General features: G+C 38.1%; 3 protein-coding genes and 1 long non-coding RNA gene across 6 annotated transcripts; 3 read left to right on the plus strand and 1 right to left on the minus strand.

The window, feature by feature from the left end:
• Positions 1-5,589: 5,589 nt before the first annotated feature.
• On the plus strand, positions 5,590-6,976 carry LOC130732887 (NAD(P)H-dependent 6'-deoxychalcone synthase-like). Its single transcript, XM_057584889.1, has 3 exons — positions 5,590-6,010; positions 6,100-6,343; positions 6,509-6,976. The coding sequence occupies exons 1-3, from the start codon at positions 5,688-5,690 to the stop codon at positions 6,878-6,880; spliced, it is 939 nt and encodes a 312-aa protein (XP_057440872.1). The 5' UTR covers positions 5,590-5,687; the 3' UTR covers positions 6,881-6,976.
• Positions 6,977-12,807: 5,831 nt separating this feature from the next.
• Positions 12,808-14,523, plus strand: LOC130731483 (uncharacterized). Its single transcript, XR_009016694.1, has 3 exons — positions 12,808-13,084; positions 13,253-13,331; positions 14,180-14,523. It is a non-coding gene; the product is annotated as an uncharacterized LOC130731483 (long non-coding RNA).
• A 2,378-nt stretch (positions 14,524-16,901) lies between these two features.
• On the plus strand, positions 16,902-18,335 carry LOC130732889 (NAD(P)H-dependent 6'-deoxychalcone synthase). The gene is made up of 3 exons (XM_057584893.1): positions 16,902-17,315; positions 17,405-17,648; positions 17,805-18,335. Exons 1-3 carry the CDS (start codon positions 16,993-16,995, stop codon positions 18,183-18,185), a joined length of 948 nt encoding a protein of 315 aa, XP_057440876.1. The 5' UTR covers positions 16,902-16,992; the 3' UTR covers positions 18,186-18,335.
• Positions 18,336-18,713: 378 nt separating this feature from the next.
• Positions 18,714-24,185, minus strand: LOC130732888 (nuclear pore complex protein NUP96). Of its 3 annotated transcripts, none has more exons than XM_057584890.1 (6): positions 24,035-24,185; positions 21,253-23,830; positions 20,545-20,668; positions 19,988-20,136; positions 19,408-19,505; positions 18,714-19,209 (listed from the first exon to the last, which is right to left on the minus strand). In XM_057584890.1, exons 2-6 carry the CDS (start codon positions 23,737-23,739, stop codon positions 18,990-18,992), a joined length of 3,078 nt encoding a protein of 1,025 aa, XP_057440873.1. In that variant the 5' UTR covers positions 23,740-23,830; positions 24,035-24,185; the 3' UTR covers positions 18,714-18,989. The 3 variants fall into 3 exon arrangements, with proteins under 3 accessions (XP_057440873.1, XP_057440875.1, XP_057440874.1); XM_057584892.1 differs by having other exon boundaries at positions 21,253-23,723; positions 24,035-24,169; XM_057584891.1 differs by having other exon boundaries at positions 23,936-24,154.
• Between the last annotated feature and the right edge of the window lie 647 nt (positions 24,186-24,832).

Raw genomic sequence — 24,832 nt, forward strand, 5'->3', positions numbered from 1 at the left:
TGTATTTCATCGTTAGTCATTTATCGCTTGGTGCGAACACGCGCGATAAGAGGATTAATCATTGTTGTCATGGTGGATACACTAATTTAAAAAATGTTAATAATAGATTTCAATAAAAATAGAGTAGAAGTGAGAAAAAGGTCAACCTGCCCTCATGTTAACTCGCAAAAAATAGGTGAAATGTGCTAGGAAGTTGGTGGGAGGGAGGGAAGCTCCTCTCCTCCCCCGACTCGACGGTCCGATGCTAGAGTTTCAAGTGCTTCTCCATAAAAACTCATTTATCGATTGCAATGACCGCCCGTAAGTGGCAGAAAGATTTGACATGAAAGATTACCAACAACTAAAACTATAAGTAGATGGTAAGAAAAGTAGAAAGAGAGAACGTACCGACGGTCATAACCATAACTAATGTCACCGATTATACCCTTAACCAAACTGTCTTTACTCCGACAGAAACAACTGTTGGTAAGCCCTCAATTGCTTTAATAATTCCATCGTCCATTTTACGGACAATTTAAATCATCAGTATGTAGAATTTTTATACGTTACCAACATTATTAGTGACCTATATAAATGAATGCATGCATGCAGCACGTCATTTTCACCACTTTTTTCTTCTATTCAATTTTCTTTTTGATTCTTTAATATTTAGGCTTAATATATCAGAAGACCCTTGAAATTGTAAAGGGAATCAGTTCCAGGGCCTGTAAATTTTTCGCATCAAATTGGGTCCCTAAGATTTTTTTTTAATTCAATTAAGAACAAATGCTGCCAGACTTCAATTTTGTCCTAGTCGTCAATTACACGTGGCTTTTATAATTTTTTTTAATTAAAAAATTAAAAAAAAATAATTTCTAATTCCAACTCAATTATTTAATCAGAAAAAAAAATTATCCCTAATCCCTAATTAATAAAATCCCTAATTTAAATAAAATCCCTAATCTAATAATCCCTTAACTAATTATAACCTAATTATCTCTCTAAATCCATTTCTTCTTCTTCCAAGTCCAGATCCAAGATCTTGTATCATCATCTTCAACCTTTCACAAGCTCATCGTCCACTCATTCCAGATCACCATCACTTTTGCACTTAGGAAATTTGATATCTTCCTACGAAATAATTAGAAGCAACAAGATCGAAGCTTGTCCAATCTTTATGTTTACAAGAGCAAATTATTTTGTAGAAACATCAAAGATGGGAGTAGCCATGAATGTTTTTTTTGTCTAATCTCTCAATTAGCTTCAACCGGAGGCAGGAACAAAAACCCTAAATCGAGTACAAGGAGATGGCAAAGGCATGATTGAGGTGTATGTCACCCCCTCTGGCTACCTCTCACACCACTACCGCACCGTGACACCACCTCCATGCCACCCAGAACCTACCACCACTATCAACCAGAAACCCAGAACCGACCCACCTCCACGCCACCCAAAACCTACCACCACCATCAACCAAAAACCACCCACAACCATCACTAACCTCTTCACGCCACCCCAGAACCCATCACCCAGAACCCACCACCCGTCCACCCCTCAGATCCATCAAATCCAGAAAAATCAGAACAAGAATAAGAACCTCCTCAATCACCAAACCACCAACACGTTTGCAAATCGATTAGATGTGCAAAGCACCACCAGTATTGGAGATGCAGAGGAGATGAGAGAGGAAAGACCCTCATTTTTAAAAAAAAAAGCTCCCCGGAGTTTTGGCCGGAAATCTTCGCCGAGCGGCGGAGCACGGCAGAGATGGAGATGCCTCCATTCAAGGTTGAAGGTGGGGTGGGGGTTGGGGTTTCGTTTGGGTTGGGTTGGGGTTGGGGTGAGGTTGAGGGTGGGTATAGTGGGAGAGGAGGGAGGAAGATGAGAAGTTCAATGAGATCTAGGGTTAGTCAGGCTAATCAGAACGATGAATAATTAATTAAAGATTTTTTTTTGTTACAATAATTAAAAAATGAGTTGGAATTAAAAAATTATGTTTTAGAATTTTTTTAATTAAAAAATAATTCCAAATGCCATGTGGAAAAGCTGAGTAGGCTAAAATTGAAGCCACTTCAGCATCAGACACACTTTGTCCTTAATTGAATTAAAAAAAAATTCTTAGGGACCCAATTTGATGCGAAAATTTTACAGGCCCTGAAACTGATTCCCTTTACAATTTCAAGGGTCTTCTTATATATTAAGCCTGATATTTATTAGCTTCTTACTTTTACTTAATTTTCCCATTTTATTTTATAGTATAAGCATTTGTGATTTTGAATGGGCATATTTAAAAAGCCTTGTACATAGGGGTGGAAATAGGCCAGGCGGCTCGTCACGTAGGGCTGTCCAACGGGCGGGATCGGGCAAACATTGTCGGTTTCGATCAGTTTAAACCACCAAACAAGTAGAACCGCCACCACCCGGCCAGTATGATCGAATTTTTCGGGTTTGGCCTTGTCGGGTTTTGGGTGTATTCGGTCGGTAATCGGTTGAGAGAACATTAAAAAAACATAGCATAGAACAGAGGGCATAGAGAAGAAACAGATGAATTTTTCATTAATATTTTGCATTGCAATACAATAGAAGCAAAATAAAGACAAAAGCAACCTCAAACAACAAATAGAAGAGAAAATTCAACATAAAAATCGCATGGAAGGGTTCACACTTGCAGATCAAGCACTTTCGACCTTGATGAGACAAATCTGAGCGCCGTTGTAGATGGAGGGGGCGCAAAACTCCAGATTCAGCCTCGTGGGTTCTATTGTGACGAGAAGAAGAGAAGATCAATGGTGGCTACGTCAACAACAAGGATAAGAGAAGAGAAGAGAAGAGAATGGTTGAGAGGTTATCTATGAGAGGGGAAGAGAAGAGGCATGGCAGTGGCGGTGGTGGTAGGGTGGTGAGGTGGGGTGGCGGCTAGGGTTGGCTCATGGTGGGAAGGGCATACTGATGGAGAGTGGCGACTAGGGTTTCTGAAGATGGGAATGGAAGATTGATGGAGGCTAGGGTTTGTTGAAGTTAAATGAAAGCTGGTGAGGTTTTATGTTTAAAAGGGCTGTAGTTTTTTTCCCATACCTCTCTCTTTCTCACTCAAACTGGGTTGGGCTGTAGTTTTTTTTTTTATACTACTTCGGTCGGTTTTGAGCCCAAACCCAAACTTACCAAACCAAACCACGGTAAACTGGTTTCTTTCAACCGAGTGACCCGAAAACCGGCCCGACTGAAACGATTTCATGAAAATTGACTTGGTTTAGCCGGGTCCGGTTCAGACCGGTTCACCCTGGACATGCCTATCGTCAGGGACCTAGCCTATCAAAGGTCAGGCGCTAGACCAGACTTATGTGCTAAAAAGGTCAGACTTAGGCTTTTTAAAAAGCTTGATTATCTAAAAAGGTCAAGTCTAGGCTTACAAAAAAGTCTATTAGGCCTGATAGGCTGTCCTATTTACCTAATTTTTTTTATAATTTAATAAATATATTAATAAATTTAATTGTAAAAAAAAAATATTAATAAATATAATATCATGTCTAAAAAGTAAAAAAATACAAAAACAAATAAAAGAGAAGAAATACTAAGATGAAAACCTACATTAAAAAACATTCTCTTCTAAGAAGAAATCCTTTTAGTATTGTTGCGAATGGGTTTTTTAATTGGATTCTCCAATATTCAAAATAGAAATTCAATGATAGTTGTGAAGGCTTATAAGTCTGTTGACCTATTACCTCACGACCTATTAGACCCAAGGTTGATTAGCCTCTTTAAGAAGTTATTTTTAGGTAAGTAGGCTTTCGAACAGGCTCGTAGGTCAGGCCTCCTAGAAGGCCGGACCGAGCCTTAAAATTTGACCTATGAAATTCCACATGCTAAGGCTTGGGCTGCGAGTTTCGAATATAGGACAGGGCTAGGCCTCGCAAAGCCTAGCCCAGCCTAGGCCATTTCCACCCCTACTTGTACATCGTTGAATTTAGTATAACCATGTTTCATATACATATATTGTGAGCAAGTTTAATTATAAATGTATGAAGTTAATATTTGTCCGCCTGTAAGACTTAAATTGTATGTAATTAATTAAGTAAATATATGTCTTATTTATATAATATTTTATGGTTGAACTAAAATGACTCTTTTTGATAGGATGATATGTTTTTTTGGTGAGAAACTAATTTTTTATTTTTTTTACCTCTTGATAATATTGTGATCCTTACTCATCTAAGTTTCGTATTACTATTGCGAATAATCATAAAATAATTATCATTTCATTAATGAAATGGTGAAAATTAGTAATAGGATGCAAGTTAAATTTTAAATTTTTTATTCATATCAACTTAGCCTTCTAAGATGATATAAATAATAAGTTTGTAAGTCTTTTGAGGCTTAGCCCCATCATGTAAACAAAAGAAAAATAAATTCCTGAGACTTAGCTCAAGTGGTATGAGTCAGGGGTCATAAGGGTTGGATGAGATGAAAGGTGAAGGGTCTAGGATTCAAACCCCGAGGAGAGACTAATTCATTAATATTACTAACAACTATCATTTGTCTGTCGAAAAAAAATGTAAACAAAAACAAAATTTATGTATCTTTAAATTTGATTTGTAGCCCATTAAGTAATTTTCATCATTTTATTAATGTAGTATCTTATTACAAGTCATCACTTGTTTTGTGGTACATTTGAGAATATAAATATGAATACAAAATTTACTTATGTGATTGATGATTGTAATATTGTAACAAAAAATAAAGAAGTAAAATTGAAGTTTTTTCACCAATGAAACACATTTATCACTAACAAATAGGATTTTTTTTTCTATTTAATTTCCCATGAATTACTAAGAGCCTCTCCAATGGTAGTATCTAATGTTAAATACATACTCATATGAATATCTATTACCATTGGATTACATATTCAATTCCAACATGGCAAAGATGAGTATGTGGGAATAGATACTCCACACTAGACTTGAAATGTGAGCTTGTATTTATTACAAGCACTTACTATTAATTAAAATGTAGATAAATAAAAAAAATATACAAATGTGATGTTGATGGTGGGATCAACTATAGAAACTTTTAAAAGTTGTTGGGTTGGAGTAAAAAGTTAATAAAATAGGGTAGATGATGTGGCATTATGGGAAATTAAAAAAATAATGTATAAATATTTTAGTGAGTATGATAGATATAGATGCTCTAATGTCACCAAATTGGGGTTATGCCTTCATCGACATAAATCCCTCGTAAATGGGTTCTTGCCGATTCCTGTTACTCATTATTGATGACTTTTGGCATTCGGTAATTGATCATTTCCAAATAGTATTTTTTGGAATATTTTGGCCCTATTTGTGGACTGGATAAAAAGACTCAATATATCATAAAAGAGTTATTTTATAGCAATTTATTCGATTTTTGTTCCCAAATGAAAACTTAAGAAAGATACAGAGGAATGAATGGTGAAGGCTGGGTGGTGGGTGAGTAGTGTCCAAGTCCAACATACAAAATAGTCAATTCAAAGTATTAGCCAAGCCGCCAAGTCATTGCAACAAAACATGATAAAAATGGAATTGAACTAAGCAGCCTTCCACGCAGGAACCCATTTTGGGGTATAAAAAGGGTGCCACCCCCAACTCATTTCATCAAACAACACTACACTACTACTCTCAACTCTCTCTACTCTAAACAAACTTTCAATACTATCCAAACACAGTTCATTCAAAATGGCTGCTATTATTGAAATCCCAACAAAGGTGCTTACTAACTCCTCTAGCCAACAGAAGATTCCAGTGATTGGAATGGGATCAGCTCCTGACTTTACATGTAAGAAAGACACTAGAGATGCAATCATTGAAGCCATCAAACAAGGTTACAGGCACTTTGACACTGCTGCTGCATATGGCTCTGAACAAGCTCTTGGTGAAGCTTTGAAGGAAGCACTTGACCTTGGACTTGTCTCTCGTGAAGAGCTCTTTGTCACTTCCAAGCTTTGGGTTACTGAAAATCAACCTCATCTTGTTGTTTCTGCTTTGCAAAAATCACTCAAGTAAGTATATTATATTCTTCTTTCAATATTGTTTGGTTCAATTTCAATCAGTGGTTTCATGAAGCTCATCATGGGCTTATTCTGTGCAGAACTCTTCAATTGGAGTATTTGGACCTGTACTTGATCCATTGGCCTCTCACTTCTCAACCAGGAAAGTTTTCATTTCCAATTGTTGTGGAGGATCTCTTGCCATTTGATGTCAAGGGTGTGTGGGAATCCATGGAAGAGTGCCTAAAAGTTGGCCTCACCAAAGCTATTGGAGTCAGCAACTTCTCTGTTAAGAAACTTCAAAATCTGCTCTCTGTTGCCAATATCCTTCCTGCTGTGAATCAAGTAATTAATTAACTAACTCTCTCTTTCACACACACACACACAATTGTGATGTTTGAATTCCTTTGTTCTCTTCCTGAATCTTTATTGTGTGTGTTGTACTGTTGTTCATATGAATGATCATGAGATTGATTAGTTTTGACTAACTCAAATTAATCTGTTATATAGGTGGAGATGAACCTTGCATGGCAACAAAAGGAACTAAGAGCGTTCTGCAATGCAAATGGAATAGTCCTGACTGCTTTTTCACCTCTAAGGAAAGGAGCCAGCAGGGGACCAAATGAAGTTATGGAGAATGATATGCTCAAAGAGATTGCTGAGGCTCATGGCAAGTCTATAGCTCAAGTTAGTCTAAGGTGGTTGTATGAACAAGGAGTCACATTTGTGGCAAAGAGCTATGATAAAGGGAGGATGAACCAAAATCTACAAATCTTTGATTGGGCATTGACAAAGGAGGAGCTTGAGAAAATAGATCAAATCAAGCAAAACCGTTTGATTCCTGGACCAACCAAGCCCCAGCTCAATGATCTCTTTGAATGAGCTCTGTCATTTTGTTTTGGGTTTAAATATTTGATGTCGCAACCTATTTTATACAAATTTGTTATGAATAATAATATTCATTATTTTCTTTCTCAAGACACTTGTATTTGATACTTTATATTTTCTTTTCTCCTCCAATTTTGAATCATGACATGAAACCACAGAATGGGTCAACTCCCCATACTTGAGGGTCCAGTTTGTTCTTTTGCAAGCAGGAGATCCAAGTCTCTATATGAAATGAAAGGAAATAGCACACTGATAATGATTAAACGACCATGAAATTAAAGCAAATGAAAATGTGGATTATCCTCCTCCCAGACTTGTTCGTCCACTAGCTGACAGCCCGTGTGCAGTATAAGAAGTGATGATGCAGCGCTAGGACTGAAAAAGAATTAACGTTCCATGATTTGTTTGTGTTTGTTTTCATGTTTTTGTTGACGGGAAATGAAAAACACATATCCTAACTCAACTCAAGGAGAAGTAATCTTTTGACATGTTAAGCAAAAGGGCAAACACATCTCAACTCAATGAGAAGTAGGATTTTGACATGTTGAGTTAAACGTGGATCAACATTAAATTCAACAAAAATCTCACTATACACTTTAGTGTTTAGTGCTCATGATTAAGTTGGCAAACAAATAAAAATAATTATTGTGTTACTATAGCCATATTTAGAGCAGGCTACTCAGACTTATCATGGAAGACCACCATAAAAATCACATTTTTTCTCGGATCACACGCTGATTAAAATCCTGCCTTGCAAACACAATGAAGTAGTATTCCGATTTTACTTAAACACATTGAAGACCACTATAAATGAAAATATAGTGCATTTCGTGGTTAGTCATTTACCGTTTCATGTGAACACGCGCGATAAGGAAGTTGATTAAGCATAAGTGTCATCGTAGATACACTAAAGTTAAAAATGTTAATAATAGATTTCCAAAAGAAAATCAAGAGAAGTGAGAACAAATGCCAACCTACCCTCATGTTAAGTCGCAAAAATTAGGGGAAATATGTTAGGAAGTTGGTGGGATGGAGGAAAGCTCCTCCCATACCCCGACTCGACGGGCCGATGCTAGAGTTTTAAGTGCTTCTCCACAAAAAATCATTTACTGACTACAATGACAATCGGTAAGTGGCACAAAGACTTGGCGGGAAAGATTATACCAACAACTAAAAACATTTGTAGATGGCAGGAAAAGTAGAAGGGGAGAATGTACCGACAGTCATGACCGTAAGTAATGTCACTGGTCATACCCTCGACCAAACCGCTTTTACTCCGACGGAAACGGCTGCCGGTAAACCCTCAATTGGTTTTTTAATTCTATCGTCCATTTTACAGACAATTTAAATCATCAGTTTGTTGAACTTTTTATATGTTACCTGAAACGGCCCTGTAAGACCCAAGTTTTTAAGCTTAGAATAAGTGGAAGAGATTTCCATTTACGATTAGGCTTGACGTATCGTGAAGGAAAAACCTGAACAAGAGTTTATCGAAAGGAATAAATTTATGAAGGAGAAAGTTCAGGAAAAGTCTAAGGATTTCATCAAAGTCGATAAAAGGTATAACACGATCGATATACGCTTAAACCTAGGGCAGAAACCCTAGTAAATAGCTAGTTTTCACTTAAAGGCACAATGGAAGCTAATTCCAAAAAAAATCTTCAGAGAAATGTTAGAACTTCTCTTAATCCTTATATGACAATCGTTTCAAGGCGAAACCCTTGAATCTACGAACGTCCGATTCCAATCCTCGGAAGTTTGCCGAAACTAGAACCCTGATAGTTCAAGAACCCTAGAATCAACCGACGATGAAGACTTTTTCTATTCGGAGCTTCAAATGAAGATTCCACACGCGTACACCCATTTCTCTTGATGTTTTCAATCTTTCTTCAGAAGGAAGTTTCTGCATCCGAGGTCAAAACCATAAAGTGCATTTGAAGCCGGTAAGCATTAAAAACAAGCCTCGAAAACCAAAAATCATACTGATATTTCTTTGAAGAATTAGAAGATTCAGCGGGGAGAATATCGTGTCTAAAATACGTTGGAATCAGTAGGAAAGAATCGGAATCACTCTTATATTTTTATCTTAACTCTATGAGTTAAATCCTCCGATATCTAAACAAATCTGTACCGGTTTACAAAATATCTTCTCAAAATATCTATTCAACCTTATCCGATCTTTACAAATATTTATTCATCCTTATCCGATCTTTACAAATATCTATCCATCCTTATCCAATCTTTACAAAATATCTTCCATTTCATTCACTATATATAGGTTGTGGTAGCTTGAAAAATGAAAAACAAAAACCTCACAAACACACACACACACAACCCGCGGCTTGGAGAGAAGAAGGAGGAGGAGAGCTTTTCGCCGATTCTTGTCTGATCGTCCCACAGTTCGTTGCTACGCGTAGGCCTCAAGGTACTGATGCTAATTTTTACTTCTGATCGTAATTTCTGCCGCTTTTCTCTATGTTTTTCTGTGCTCTAAGTTTTGAGCTTTTTGCAAAACTATCCTAATAACTTCATCTTTTTATCTAAACTTATTCCTTGCGTGCCCCTGAGCATGTTTAGCGGATTACATTTCGCCGATTCTCGCCGAATTGCCGCCGAGTTTCAATTCTGCTCATAATACCCATTTTTGGCTAAAGTTCCAACCTTTGGGCTTAAAACCCTCGCCTGAGCTTAGCGTTAGTAAGATTAGTCGTCATAATCGTCGTTAGTATCAACCCCATCTAATTTGTTTTTCGAAATTTCCAATTTTGAAATTCTGAGCTGAAAATAATGACCAAGATACCCCTGCGACAGTTTTCGATCCGATAATTTTTCCGAGTTTAGATTAACCTTAGTTACGGCTAATGATAACCTAGGAACCAAGTTTGATCGAAGAAAAATCGACACACACAATTACCATGTGTGGCCGAGAGCTACCCTAGGAGGAGGAAGAAAATTCTTTTTCAAAAACTTGTCCTTTCGCGCTAGATTATCGTACCTCGGAGTATATGCTACTTCGTGTAACCTTAGTGAGTATTGATTGCTGAGTTTCTGATAGATTTTGATGGAATTCTGTGGTTTTTACTCTAAGGTTATTTTGAGGAATTTCCTGAAGAACAAGGAGCTGATTGTGTAGGAGCATTCGAAGAGAATCCTGGAGAATCTACAGGTGAGGGATTCTCACTGAACTATTAGTTAATGCTTTAGGTGTCGACGAATTCGACTTGATTTATTGTTTATGCACTTGTTTGTGTTTGATTGGGAAAAATGTTTTCTGAGGCTTCGGCTGACAATGTAGATTATTCATCTACTGACTGTTTTTTTTTAGTTTTGAATCATATGCTATGTGCTACATGGTTAATCTAGGATGTGTGATATCTGCTAATTATGCTAAGTGCTACGTGTTTAAATTAGGATATGTTGATACATGATTTATGATTGTTGGACTGTGCTAATTTAACTATGCCATTACACCTATATCTGTTATGCTTCAGAGTGAGGATAACGGGCATGTCATGCCGATTTTATTTTGAGATTTTGGGGAAGTTGATGGGACGGACCGAGGTTCGTACCCTATTATTGTTTTATGGATCGAGACCTTCTCAAAGGAAAAATTGAGTTTGAAAACGATATTGGAAAAACCCCATTTGAATTCACGTAAGAACTTGGGTTGTTCTGTCTAAGGCAAGAAGGGCTTTTAATGAGGCATTGTGCCCGGCCAGCTTACCTGGGAACTTCTCGGGCCATTACTTGGGTGATGATGGACCTTTTGTTTTGAGACCTTCTCCAGGGAATCATTGGAATTATAGGATCTTGGAAACTAATAGGATTGGAGACGAAACTTAAACAATTTCATAATGAACCTCAATAATGTATTAAACAACCTCAAAACCCTTAATATAATGATAAAATACTCAGACGAAAGTTTAGGGCTTGAACATTAAGTTTTGAAAATGAGAAGTGTCGTCGAGTCCAAGAGTTGAGAAAACTAATAAGTTTCTGAGTATGTTGATACTCCTTCGCTCTTTGAGCAGTTTGTTTAGCCATCCAAGGGATGAGCCGAGATTCTTCACTGAGGCGTGAGACCTTGTGAAAAGCATGGATCTTCACTGAGGCGTGAGACCTCGTGAACAGCATGAAACTTCATTGAAGCGTAAGACTTCATGCAAGTGTGTAAATTCACTGAGGCGTGAGACCTTGTGAAAGCATAAAACTTCACTGAAGCGAGAGACTTCGTGATTGTATAAGACTCCACTGAAGCGTGAGACTTTGTGTGAGCATTGATGACTCGAAGAGTTATCGTGAGTGTTTGCACTCATTTTACGATTAATTGTATTTTGTCGCAGAATCGACTTTTACCTTAGGGTATTCTTTTTAGAGACAAATAAGTTGGTTAGAACACGTGGCGACGTGTCGAGTGAGGTCGGAGACGTTGTTTGGCTAATCACTTTGCATTCATGCACTCATTTTGAGGTATTAACACGAGACGGACTTCGGACCTCGGTGGATTCCAAAATGGTCATAAGACCCGGATTTCCATATAAGAACACTGCAGTGATTCTTAGTAGCAGACGGAAATGGCAGACCTTCGGGTTCACTGCTGATCTGACTACACTTTGTGTGGTGTAAGAGACACGCAAGCGGAAATGGTCCCACCGTTGCTGGTGCTAGGATTGACTCGTTAGTGCCCATCCGTTCCGGAATGCATTTGGTTAACCGGCATTGCATTTCATGCAACATGCATACTCACTTAGTTGCTGAGTGTGATTGATAATTGTTAATCCTATTTGATGCATGCTAATTGTTATTATCGTCTTTTATAATCATTGTGAACTGTACAACCCTAGGATACTATCTCTAACTTATAAGCCTAAGTGGCTACTCCTTATCTTTACCTATTGGATTTATTATTTACATAATTCTTTGGAGTTGACCCTCGCGTCTTCTGTGTGTGCTTTGGCGGACTACGCCCTTTGTCAAATGTCTTTGGCGGGCTGGTTCACGACGGTTCACCCTTCGGGGGGAACTAGGGTTGAGATGCTGGAACAGGAGCGCATCGCGGTCGCGAGAGGAGGACGGATGGTGTACATAGACTAGGTCGTTCTGGATTTCGAATTCGGACGACGATCATGCTAGCATGTAGGTTTTAGGGCTGGTGTGAGCTCCTCGAGATGGGATTAGTGTAGGAGTAGAGTCTTAGCTCTGACAGTTATGTTTTCTTTTGGGAACAGGGTAGTTTCCCGCCGATAGCTTTTTGTGTGGTTTCTCTACGGGAATCACAGAGAGTTGGTTGGGCTAGGAGGTCTTGTTTTAGGCCATCTGGGCTGACTCATTCTCATTTTTGAGGGTTTGTGTTGCGAACACTTAACCTTTTCTTTTGGATTGTACATTTTGCCTACGGGCGTTACACTCTTTTACTTTCCGTCACTGGAGGCTACTCATGACGAGGTTTGCTACTTGCAGCGGGGGCTGTAATTATTATTATATATTAGTTTTGTTATCTTTCGTTTTAGAGTTTTATTTCTTTCAGTCTTGCTTATATTATCAAAAAAAATATATATTCACGTTTTTCCGCTTTAAGTTTCTTTTTGGTTACTAAAGTGACGTCACCGAAATCGGGGTGTTACAGGCCCGTTTTATATAATTATAATAGTTATTATTTTTTTATTTGAATATTGGTAAAGAAAAAAAAAAGTACTACTAACCTATCTTTAAAATAACCCACGCTGCACCCCCACTCCATTACTTTCCCCACAATGATATATACACACCTCATTTTTTAAACACTTCATTTCCACCTATTTTTGTTTCTACCTCTCTCCTCTTATCATCTATCACATCTCATACTTTCTCTCTCTTACTTTTTCTTTTTTTCCTATCTCTCACCTCATTCCACCTCTTCCACCTCTTTTTGAGGTGTGTAAGTAACATTTTCCCTTTCCCCACTCTCTCGATCAATTCCTTTCTTTTCCCTCGGCGCAGACCTAAACCCCAGCGACTTCGTCTTTTCTTCATTTTCTTGTTCCTCTTCACAACTAAATACTACATCAAATTCCACCGTAAAGTGGACACGTTCATGAAGACAAGTTTTGGCATTCACGTGGAGGGCTTTTGGGACAATTTTGGGAGTTAACGTTGGTGCTTCAAAGAAGGGGAGTAGGGTATTCATTAGATCAGGATGACACTATTGATTCCATTGAGGTATACCTTCAACCCACAAATTTCAATAATAATATCGTAGCATAGTTTAGAATTAAGTAGAATTATTTTAGGGTTTTAGTTATACATTTGAGAATTTTATGGTTGCTCATGGGTAGTATGTCAAAAGGGTAATAAGTGCTGAAGGTTTGAGGTTAATTTTGTGTTCAGATTCGACGGCGAGTGGATCGTTCGGTGGTCGCAGGATTGCTTGGATTGCTGAAAGCAATCGTGGTTATTCTTCATAGTTGTGAGTGATTTTTCAATCATTGTGGCTTATTTTTGATAATTACATAACTGCTGATTTGATTATTTTATCATATTGCTTATTTACTTAAATTGGGGGAAACATGCTTTACAATTCTTTAATTATCTGAAAGCTGGTTTGATCTGAGTCTGATTATGAACTGACATGAGCAATAATTTATATTGCTTTGATATTTTTGGAAATTATGTTAAACTGAGATTGTGAACTTGAAAAGTTGATTTTGAGATTTTTGATGAGACTTGAACTGGTTTCAGAAAACGGTTTTGGGGATCCTTGATTGAACCCCGTAGCCGTTAACGGAGGTAACGGCCTAGGTGCACCTAGCTAGATTGATTCCGGGAGGAGAGGGCTATCTGTTAGATGGAGCCGTCAGTGCACGGAGAGGGCTATCAACGAGATGTAGCTTCCCCCGATGATATGATACGATGTGACATGGGATATGAGAGAGGAAAGGGCTATCCGTTAGATTAAGCCGCCCCTATCGGAGAGGTCATCCCTTAGGAGGAGAGGGCTATCAACGAGATGGAGCCGCCTCACGGTTCTACATGTGTGACCCTATTAAATTATATTTCTGATTTTGAAATGGTTTGATATGATTGACATGATTTTTATTCAGTTTCATTGAAATTGTTATTTATAAACCTGACAGTTTGATCATCTCTTATTTGAAATGATTCTTATTAATTTGATTAATATTATAAATATATTATACGCTCTGAATTGATAGTGAAAAACTCGTGCTTCATATGTTTCCCCTTTCCTGTTCATGGTGGTTGTTAAATCCTCACTAAGTCTTTGTGACTTACCCCATTCCTTATTTCCATCCACAGATTTTCAGGAAACTGAGGAGCATACTATTGTCAGATCAGGTCGTTCGGCTTATTTCATTTATAGGCCTCATTTGGAAGGTTGTCATAGTTTTGTCTGTTGTTGGTCTTTGTCATTCTGCAGCTATAGGGGGAGTCTTTGTGGGAATTCAGTTTGATTTATTATTATTCGTTTTAATTTAAGAATTAGCACTTTAGTACTGGATTTGAAGTTTATGTATTCTTGGAATTCTAGTTATATGATAAATCTGAATTGATAGATTTTATTATTTTGGAGATATTGATATTACAGGAAAGATTCCTTTCGATTTATATAAATTATAGGAAATATGTATAATTTTAGAAAATTGTTTTGGGGAGTGGTTTTGGTTAAATAGGCTTGCCAGGCTATGGTCATAGTATGTGCGCCGGTCATGGCTTAGGATTTTGGGTCGTGAGACGTTGTTCCTAATCTATATAAATAAATGTATGCAGCACCTCATTTTCCTCACATTTTCTCTCAATTTTATTTTTGATTTCTTAATATTTATTATTTTCTTACTTTTACTTACTTTTTTCCCTTTATTTTAAAGTATAAGTATTTGTGATTTTAAGGGGCATATTTATAAAGCCTTGTATACTGTTAAAGTTAGTATAGGTGTCTACTAGGGTGGACAACTTTTTTTTTGGTCCACCTGTGAACTATCATTTACCATCGTTAGATTTGAGAATCTTAGAATATTCTTTCATTGAATGGTTCAGATTGGTTGGATGATAAAAATGGTACAAATATAATTTCCTACATCCCCTCCTCTTACCAGCTCTTCTTCTATCTCCGGTGATGTTTCAAGCTCCATAGCTAGCCACACCGCATCCATCAAACTCGTTGATGTTTCCCTCTATGTCACCCTCTGCCTTCTGTAGCCTTTGGGAAAACGAGCAAGCTTTTGGAGAAGCACTGCCTCCTCATCTCTCTAGTGGAAGACACCGCCATCACCTTCTTCTTCCATGGTCGTGCATCCCTTGCTGTTGAGAAGCACCAATAGCCTTCCACGCGACCAGCCACCACCGGGGGTCCTTCTTTCGTCCGGCGAACACGAGGCAGCAAACACCATGGTCTCTGCACCCTGGTACCAGTGAGTACCGCCGCACCACCACCACCCCCATGGACGACGTAAAACAGAGACGACAGAACACTAACCACCGCCACCTTCAAACCTTGATCTCCGGCGAATCACTCATCATTTGGAGAAACCAACACCACCATTGCACTCCCATCATCGCCTGCAACAAAACCCCTCAACCAATTTTCCACCCTCCATTGTGAGTCGCCGCCGGAGGAGATTTCCAGCGAGCCCGCCGACCTGCAACTGTGTTTTCTAGGCAAACGAGCAAGTGTTTGGAGAAACAGATGCCACAACCGTGTTCCGAAGCTAATATTTATGGAGTAGCCACCGCCTTTGGGGAAACGGAGGTGTTGAGGTGGGGAGGGGTGGGTGAGGTGTGGCTGAGATCTATGGAGAAGCTTGTTCATTAGATCACGAAGAGGTGCGGCGGTGCTTGAGGTGGTAGGCTCCAAGATCCGTGAACTACTTCTGCAACTCGCGGCCTCTGTTGCTCCCTTGCGAAATCGCTGCCGACCACCTCCTCTCAACTCGCGATCTCGCGTCACCTATTGGCCTCCCTCTCCGCCGGCCTTCTCTGACGCTCCATCTCCGGCCTTCTCTGATGCGTGAGTGAGGAATGAGGAGAGAAGGTTTTTTTTTTAGAATTTAATTTTTTTATATATTTTTATTTTGTAAATTACTATTATGACCCTTAGTCCACTGGTGGACCAATTTGTAAATTGCCCAGTATAACAATGTTTCATAACATATAATGTGAGCAAGTACAAATATAAATGTATTAAATTAATATTTGTCAGCATGTATGTAATAATTAAGTTAAGTAAATATATGTCTTATTTATATAATATTTTATGTTGAACTAAAATGACATTTTTGGATAGGATGATATGTTTCTTTGGTGAGAAAAACATCAATCTTTAACTTTTTACCTCTTTTATGATAATATGTGATCCTCACTCGTCTACGTTTCATATTACATTCTTTATTGCGAATAATCATAAAATAATTATCATTTCATTAATGAAATACTTATATAATGCTGAAAATTATTAATAAGATGCAACTTAACTTTTAAAAGACTTTCAAATTTTTTATTCATGTCAACTTAGCCTTCTAAGATGATATAACTAATAAGCTTGTAAGTCTTTTGGGGCTTAACCCATCATGTAATAAAAAGTCTTTTGTAGAAATTTATTCGATTTTTTTTCCCACATGAGACACAAAAAATGGATTGGGATTCCTCTCCAGCCCAAAATCCTCTCCAGCCTCTACGGCTTATTTATAGCTATAGATCAAAATAATTAATGGTTGAGATATGTTGAAGTGAAAAATGTAATTTAAACACTAAAATTTTTTAAGTGTGGTATACACTGCTGGACCCTGTAGCAACTGGAGAGAATCCAAATCCAAAAAAAAAATATATAGAATGAATGGTGAAGGCCGGGTGGTGGGTGAGTAGTGTCCAAGTCCAACATACAAAATAGTCAATTCAAAGTATTAGCCTAGCCGCCATCTCTTAAACTCTACTTGCAATAAAATATGATAACAAATGGAATTAAGCTAAGGAGCCTTCCACGTAGGAACCCATTTTGGGGTATAAAAAGGGTGCCACCCCCACCTCATTTCATCAACCAATACTACACTACTACTCTCAACTCTCTCTCTACTGTAAACAAACTTTCAATACTATCCAAACACAATTCATCCAAAATGGCTGCTATTATTGAAATCCCAACAAAGGTGCTTACTAACTCCTCTGGCCAACAGAGGATTCCAGTGATTGGAATGGGCTCAGCCCCTGACTTCACATGTAAGAAAGACACAAGAGATGCAATCATTGAAGCCATCAAACAAGGTTACAGGCACTTTGACACTGCTGCTGCATATGGCTCTGAACAAGCTCTTGGTGAAGCTTTGAAGGAAGCACTTGACCTTGGACTTGTCTCTCGTGAAGAGCTCTTTGTCACTTCCAAGCTTTGGGTCACTGAAAACCACCCTCATCTTGTTGTTCCTGCTTTGCAGAAATCACTCAAGTAAGTAACATCAAGTATATACACACTTCTTTCAATATTGGTTGGTTCAATCAGTGGTTTGATGAAGCTCGTGTACTTATTTTGTGCAGAACTCTTCAACTGGAGTACTTGGACCTTTATCTGATCCACTGGCCCCTCAGTTCTACACCAGGAAAGTTCTCATTTCCAATTGCTGTGGAGGATCTCTTGCCATTTGATGTGAAGGGTGTCTGGGAATCCATGGAAGAGTGCCTCAAACTTGGCCTCACCAAAGCTATTGGTGTCAGCAACTTCTCTGTTAAGAAACTTCAAAATCTGCTCTCTGTTGCCAATATCCTTCCTGCTGTGAATCAAGTAATTAATTAACCAACCCAACTCTCTCACAATTGTGCTGTTTGAATTCCTTTATTATCTTCCTGAGTCTTGATTGTGTGTGTTGTTCATATGAATGATTATGAGATTGATTAATGTTGACTAACTAAAATTAATCAATTGATACATATTATATAGGTGGAGATGAACCTTGCATGGCAACAAAAGGAACTAAGAGAGTTCTGCAGTGCAAATGGAATAGTCCTGACCGCCTTCTCACCTTTGAGGAAAGGTGGCAGCAGGGGAGCAAATGAAGTTATGGAGAATGATATGTTGAAAGAGATTGCAGAGGCTCATGGAAAGTCTATAGCTCAGGTCAGTCTGAGGTGGTTGTATGAACAAGGAGTCACATTTGCAGCAAAGAGCTATGATAAGGAGAGGATGAACCAAAATCTGCAAATCTTTGATTGGGCACTCACAAAGGAGGATCTTGAGAAAATAGATCAAATCAAGCAGAACCGTTTGATTCCTGGACCAACCAAGCCCCAACTCAATGATCTCTTTGATGACCAAGCATAAGTTATTTAAGTTTGCGTGGGAATGACTTCTCTTTTAATTTTAATTCATGAATCTTATCCTGAAAAGTAGAGCTTTGAATGACCTGCCATGTCGCATCCTATTTTACACAAATTTGTTTTGAATAATAATATTCATTACTTTTTTTCTCAAGACACTTGTATTTGTTACTTTTTATTTCCTTTCCTCCTCCAATTTAGAATCATGACATGAACCACAGAACGGATCAATTCCCCATAACTCAGGGTCCAGTTTGCTCTTTCAAAAGCAGGAGATCTAAGTATCTATAAGAAAGAAAAGGAAAGATCACACTGATAATGATTAAACAACCATAAAACTAAAGCAAATGGAAATTGATTAACTTCCTCCCAGACTTCTTGGTCCACTAGCTGACAGCCCGTGTGCAGTACAATAAGTGATGATACACCACAAGAACTGGCAAAGAATGTTCCATGATTTGTGCCTGTTTGGTTTCATGTTTTTGTTGACACAAAAGGGAAAACACACATCCCAACTCAAGGAGAAGTAAGATTTTGACATGTTGACTCAAACATGAATCAACATTGAATTAAATTCACCAAATATCTCGGTATACACTTTAGTGTTTAGTGCTTCTTCATGATTAAATTGGCAAACAAACAAACTTAATGAATATGTTACTATAGCCATATTTAGAGCAGGCATCTCAGACTTATCATGGAAGGCCACTGTAAAAAATACATTTTACAGATCACATGCAGATCAAAATCCTGCCTTGCAAACACATTGAAGTTGTACTCTGATTTTACTTAAACACATTGAAGACCACTATAAATGGCAGATTGTGGAATTACGTAGAGCAATTTCTGACAAATAGCTGGTATACAGACACACTGCATCCTGCAAGTGACCAGAGCGTAGGTCTTCTGGAATGGGAGCACTGAAAGCAGTGTCAAAACAGTTAAACTGCTCATCACGGTTAGCACCCTCACCTAAAGTAGATAGCAGAAAATCACATATCTCGCCTCCCATTTTTGAATATACCACCCTGCAATAAGTAGTAAACATGAATATAGCAATTAAAACACTATCTAAGCATAGGACTAACCAATGAATAGCCCACATGTCAAAAGATACAGGTGCTGAACTTATTGGACAAGATGCGTGATTCAAAGTTGCTGCTAAAATGCAGGTCAAGCAATTACTGAAAACAATTTTTCCAGGCCTAGTATAGGACAACATATACCTTGCATCAACTGGTAATCTGACACCCCAAACTGCCAGAGATTCATTTAACTGACTGACAAAACTCTGACAAGCAGCATTTTTACTTTGAAGAGAATCCTGAAACAAGAAATTATGAGATTTAAATTGATTAGACCAGAAATGGAGTAATGTCTTAATATTTAAAAACTGAATTCACAATATGAATGTCTACTCTGCTGGTCTAGCAAACAAACACTACAAAATACAACTACAACATATATCATGGCTATCCAGCTTTTCATAAAAAAAATTTGTTGCATGAATCATACATCAGAAACAAATCATGACAGTGTACCTACGAAATGATCATCTCAGTAAAAGTTATCAACAACTTAAAATGACTGTCTAACAGGCATTAGTGTCTTTTGCTACTTGTGCGGATGAGCCCCTAAATATCACCATATGGAATGATAAATTCATAGTAAAGCACTTCCATGTTTAAGATTCCAGTTCAAACTTGTTCAAGTTTTAGTCACACTTCACATTCAACTACAAACCATACAAGAGAGAAGCAACCAGTAAATGATGATAAGAAGAACCTATTTTATAACTTCTCATACCATTTCAGTCATGGCATCAGCATCTCCCTGAAGTGAGTTTCTCATCAAATAAAATGAAATATAAATTCCAGCTCCCAACTCCCAGTTTTCAATTTCAGATTTATGGTCCTCCATGTAAGTTGCAATCCGCCATATCTCAGTGTGTTTGTCTGCACAATATATTAAAGAAGTTAACTATAACCCATTCATTTAGAATTAAGAACAAAAATTCTGGTAATTATTTTTCACTATTGAAAAGAAAAATGATAGTCCCTTAATTTCAAATACTTTTGTTTTTACAGCCCAAACCTTAGCTGCTTATCCTTGACGATGTAGCATTTGTTTAACTAAGAACTATCAATGCAACAGCAATATAACGGGTATTTGTGAGAGAAGTTCAAATACTCTTAATAAGTCTAGCTCAATTATGATTTCTTCAAAAATTGCAAAAAGCATTAGAAAAAACAATAGCTCCTCAGAAATTGCCAAAAGGTAAAAGAATAAAGCTTGCAAGCATTCAGTAGTAAAAAAAAATTACAAAGAAATATACATACATATAGGCAAAGCACATGACTTACCTTCCAAGAATAACTTATGTGCAACTGAAGTTATAAAAATGGTATGAGCTTTCTGCCAATTAGCACACTGAAGAAATTGCTCAAGGGCTTCTGAGAGATTCCCATTATAATTATGATAAATTGCCTGCACCACAACAACAAAGTCATTGAAACAACAAAAAGATTCTCAATGAAAAGTTCAGAACTCCAAGACACCTCAATCATTCGCACAACAAAGGACAAGAAATTAATGAAGTTTTAATCAGAAATTGATCCAAGCGCCCCTATGAATTTCATCAGCTTTTATTTGTCTTCAATAAATATAAATCTCATAGGTTTTAAAACTCAAGCCAATAGAAAACATAATAACTAAACTGAATTCAAAGCATCACCACAAAATACTATGTGTTTGGATGTTTTTTCATTAATGGAATGGAAAGGAACAAGAGGGCACAGGCTTAAAAGTAAAGGGAAGGAATGGAAAGGAACAAGAGGCCACGGGCATGAAAGTATAGGGAAGGAATGGAAAGTAACCAGAGGGCATGGGCTTGAAAGTAAAGGGAAGGATGGAACAAAGCTACCATTCCATTCCTCTCATCACCTGTTAAGTTATCCAAATACAGTGCAGAGAAAGATAGAACTAAAAGGGTATAGCAACAAATTATGCACATATCATTAGACTCTTCCGCTATTAAAATATTAAAAAGAAATAAATAATAATATGCATACCAAAGCCTCATGCATCCATTCTGTGGGAATGCCTAAATCCTCGATGAAACGATATTGAGATTCATCTGAACTCCAAGTTTCACAGTATTGGAACAATATTTCCCGAATCAGATTTACGTGAAGATATGGATAATCTTCACGAAGGGGCAAGTGAAGGACCACATATATGGCCCAATGGCATTTGCCTAAGCACAGAAGCTGAGACACAAATCCCATGTCTAGAATATGAAGATCATTAGAACTGATAACACCAACTGCTTCCAAGACTTCGCGTTGATGCCAGATCATATGATAGTCAAGTGGATCAGGGGTTGACGAGAAAGCACTAAACATAGCCTTCAGAGAGCTGAATTCCTTCTCTTCACTAGCATGAAGAAGCATGAGATAAAATGAGATGTCAAAGTGTTTATCTGCTTTCCAACTGACAGCCTCCTCTGGTGTTCCTTCATCAATAAAAAGGGGAACAGGATATGGAGCTGCTCCCTCATCAAGAAAATGCTTATAAGTCTGAAAAGTGATGGATAATGAAGTATCAGGTGGTAATTTGTACCACGTTAATAAACCTAAGAACCTCCTCCAGTCAATTTTGATATCATGCAAAGCATCATGAACATTTCCAGAAAGCAATTCATAGAGTCTCAATCTGTCCTTTTCAATGAAACTAAAATCAAGCCCTTTGTTTCTCCAGACATCAAGTTGCCTTGCAATATCAGAGCGATTCACTGTAGAACCACCGGCCTGACTTAACAAACAAGCCAACCTCACATCTCCTTTCGAAACAGCCAGCTGCACTGCTTCATCCAGTTGTCGCCCAGTCAAGAGCAGAAAAATATGTTCTAGATAATGAGAGTCATTTAGAGAGCTTATTTGATTTTGAACATGATAGGAAACACTCTCACGCAACCAATAACTGAACTCTGCCCTCCTCATAAGAGGGAGTGCTTCTTGATCAACATCTTGACTAACTTCCTTCGTATCCTGCATCATATCTTCCTCATTGTCAGCACCCAAAGATTCTACTGGACTTTTTGGTCTTCTATCAGCAAAAAGAACTCTAATTAACTCCCAGGTCATTACTTGGTGAGTCAAACCCAACCGGGCAGAGGAAGATAGTCCAGGAACACTTAATTGTCTCTCGATGACATCACAGTACTGATGAGAAATCTCTGACAGGGTTGTACGATCAGCTTCAAGCTTTTGAAGTGTCAACTTGCAGTGACCAATTTCAACTTCTTTCATCACATGGTTTATTCCTTTGTGAAAATTTAACGGAGAAACCAGAGCAGAGTCTACAAGTTCCTCACTCACTTTTTTATTTTCATCCCTGACCGAATTGTCAAAAGCAACTTTCTCCAAATTGATAACAGATGATAATAGCGTGTGACTGCCACCACTTCCTACAGGCGCACCAGAATGTACGAGAACCCCATTCGGTCCCCACCCAACTCGAAAGGACTTGCCCATAAACAGACCAGCATCCACTATGTTGTGAGCATAGTTTCCAGATACTGGAGTTTCATGCTTGAGGTCTAGCTTAAAACCTTGTGCTTTTACTGTCCTTAGAGGCATGCCCTTATGTTGCTGAGCCATCAAAATGGCTCCAGGGGAATCTGAATCAAAATTCCCGCGTTTATACTCAAGTAATGGAAATGGAGTTTTTCGAACAGTTGGCGGAGTAGATCTATGGGTCACTTCCTGAGCAGAACGTTGTAAAGGCCTCACATACTCCTTACCAGAAGATGATTTCTGATCTGAGTCCTCCATATCCTCTTCTTCATCATGAAACATCAACAATCTCATTTCTTTCATCTTAACAGGATCAAGTCTAAGATGAGCAGGAAGAGAATGAGAAAGCTCAAGCCCATCAGTATCTATCGGAGATTCCTTCTCAGCGTCATATATCTCAGCATCATTCATAACAATGTCTTCTTCATCATCGTCACCAAACCCAAACCTACTGAAATGTTGAACCATGAATTTCCACTCACCAGTCACAGCATCAAAGGAAACAAACTTTGCTCCTTGCCTCTCTGCAATTTGTTTCAACTTCTTCACCAGAACATCTTCGCCCCACTCCCTAGACTTCAACATTCCACTGTCCAGCACCAAAACCACTTCAGCCGCCTTGTTAAGCCCCTCCCCAACTTCAGGCTTATCATTCTCATCACCATACACAACTACCTCATGCCTATGAAACTCCACAATTTCATCTAGACCTAACCCTCTAACATCAGTTTCACTTAGAAACCTCACGAATCCATAGCCGAATCTTCCAACCGTAAAATCCGGCACACGACTGCAGTAACCGGGATCAACAAGTTCTCGCGCCCTCAGTTCCTTCAACGACGGCTTCGTGTAATAACCAGGCGACAACAAAACAGGCAAGGAAGCTTCAATTCCTGTCATGACGCAGCATTCAGAAACCCTTCTTTTCTTGCAACTGTGCAGAACGAAAGAATCAGAAATGTATCCTGCACCGCATTCCATCACAGAGCTAGTTCAACGCGACACCGTAGCATCATATATTGTAGTTTGAAAGTTGAAATTTCAACGCCAATTCACGAAACAATCTCTAAAACTGAAAAACGAAAAGAAGAAGATCAACTAATAGCTAAGACATAGTATTAATCACTACAAAAAGCAAATCAATCCGGTTTTGAAGAAAAATCGATTTGATCCTAACCTAATGCAACTTAAGTAGCTTTGTAGTGAACTTGCTGAGTAAACGAAAGAGAACGAAATACACAGTCACAACATCGTGATTTCAGAGAGAGAAACTCACAGTCACAGCGGCGGAGCAGGAAGCACTATCGGTGCCGGCGCGGTGAGAACTGAGAACTGAAAACTGGGAGAGAGCGCGGAATGAACGAAAGAGAAAGAGGTTCAGTGTGTAGTTGGGCTTTTCTGAGGCCCAATTGAATTTGGGCATAAATTTCCCACCCATCAACCAATTTCCACTCCACTTTAAAGTGGGGATTGTCCGTAATGCCCCCGATTTTAATACATTCCAGGATTTATAATCCCGGAACCCATACTAAGTTGCATTCCGGGAGCCGATAAAAAAAAAGTAACATTCCAGGAATTTAAATCCTGCAATATTCCGAGATTTATTTGTCTGAAGGTTATGGAATTTAAATCCGTGAATGTTTCAGGAATTTAAAATCCAAAAAGTCACTCAACATGACTTCCAACTATGTAAATAAGTCTATTTTTGTGTTATGGTGTGTTTGATTGTGTTTTCAATTTTTTTTGTTTTCAAAACTGTTTTCTAAAATAGTTTCTAGGAACTACTTTTCAAAACAATAAAAGAAAAAAATCAGTTTGGTAATATGATTTTGAAAACAGTTTTAGAAATTAAAAAACAAAAAAATTGTTTGATAAATTTCTTCCATAAACATGTTTTAGAAATAAAAAACATAGAAAACTTGTTTGATTGTGTGCTAAATTCTTCTGCATCTGAAGATCCATGCCCAACCATTAAATGGAATGGCAATTTTAGTCCTAACCTTGCAGTACTTGTATGCGAGATCAGAAGCATAGCTACCTACCTTCAAACTTCAACCCATTTATAGGAAATTAA

The sequence above is a fragment of the Lotus japonicus genome, chromosome 1, assembly GCF_012489685.1.
Source record: "Lotus japonicus ecotype B-129 chromosome 1, LjGifu_v1.2".
Lineage (NCBI taxonomy): Eukaryota > Viridiplantae > Streptophyta > Magnoliopsida > Fabales > Fabaceae > Lotus > Lotus japonicus.

Coding starts and splice junctions, on each gene's coding strand:
- LOC130732888 (XM_057584890.1), bottom strand. CDS start 23,739: ATGGAATGCGGTGCAGGATACATTTCTGATTCTTTCGTTCTGCACAGT. Junction 20,669..21,252: donor AATGGATGCATGAGGCTTTG/GTATGCATATTA, acceptor GTTGTGGTGCAG/GCAATTTATCATAATTATAA. Junction 19,210..19,407: donor AGATTACCAGTTGATGCAAG/GTATATGTTGTC, acceptor TACTTATTGCAG/GGTGGTATATTCAAAAATGG.
- LOC130732889 (XM_057584893.1), top strand. CDS start 16,993: ATGGCTGCTATTATTGAAATCCCAACAAAGGTGCTTACTAACTCCTCT. Junction 17,316..17,404: donor GCTTTGCAGAAATCACTCAA/GTAAGTAACATC, acceptor TATTTTGTGCAG/AACTCTTCAACTGGAGTACT. Junction 17,649..17,804: donor TCCTTCCTGCTGTGAATCAA/GTAATTAATTAA, acceptor CATATTATATAG/GTGGAGATGAACCTTGCATG.
- LOC130732887 (XM_057584889.1), top strand. CDS start 5,688: ATGGCTGCTATTATTGAAATCCCAACAAAGGTGCTTACTAACTCCTCT. Junction 6,011..6,099: donor GCTTTGCAAAAATCACTCAA/GTAAGTATATTA, acceptor TATTCTGTGCAG/AACTCTTCAATTGGAGTATT. Junction 6,344..6,508: donor TCCTTCCTGCTGTGAATCAA/GTAATTAATTAA, acceptor TCTGTTATATAG/GTGGAGATGAACCTTGCATG.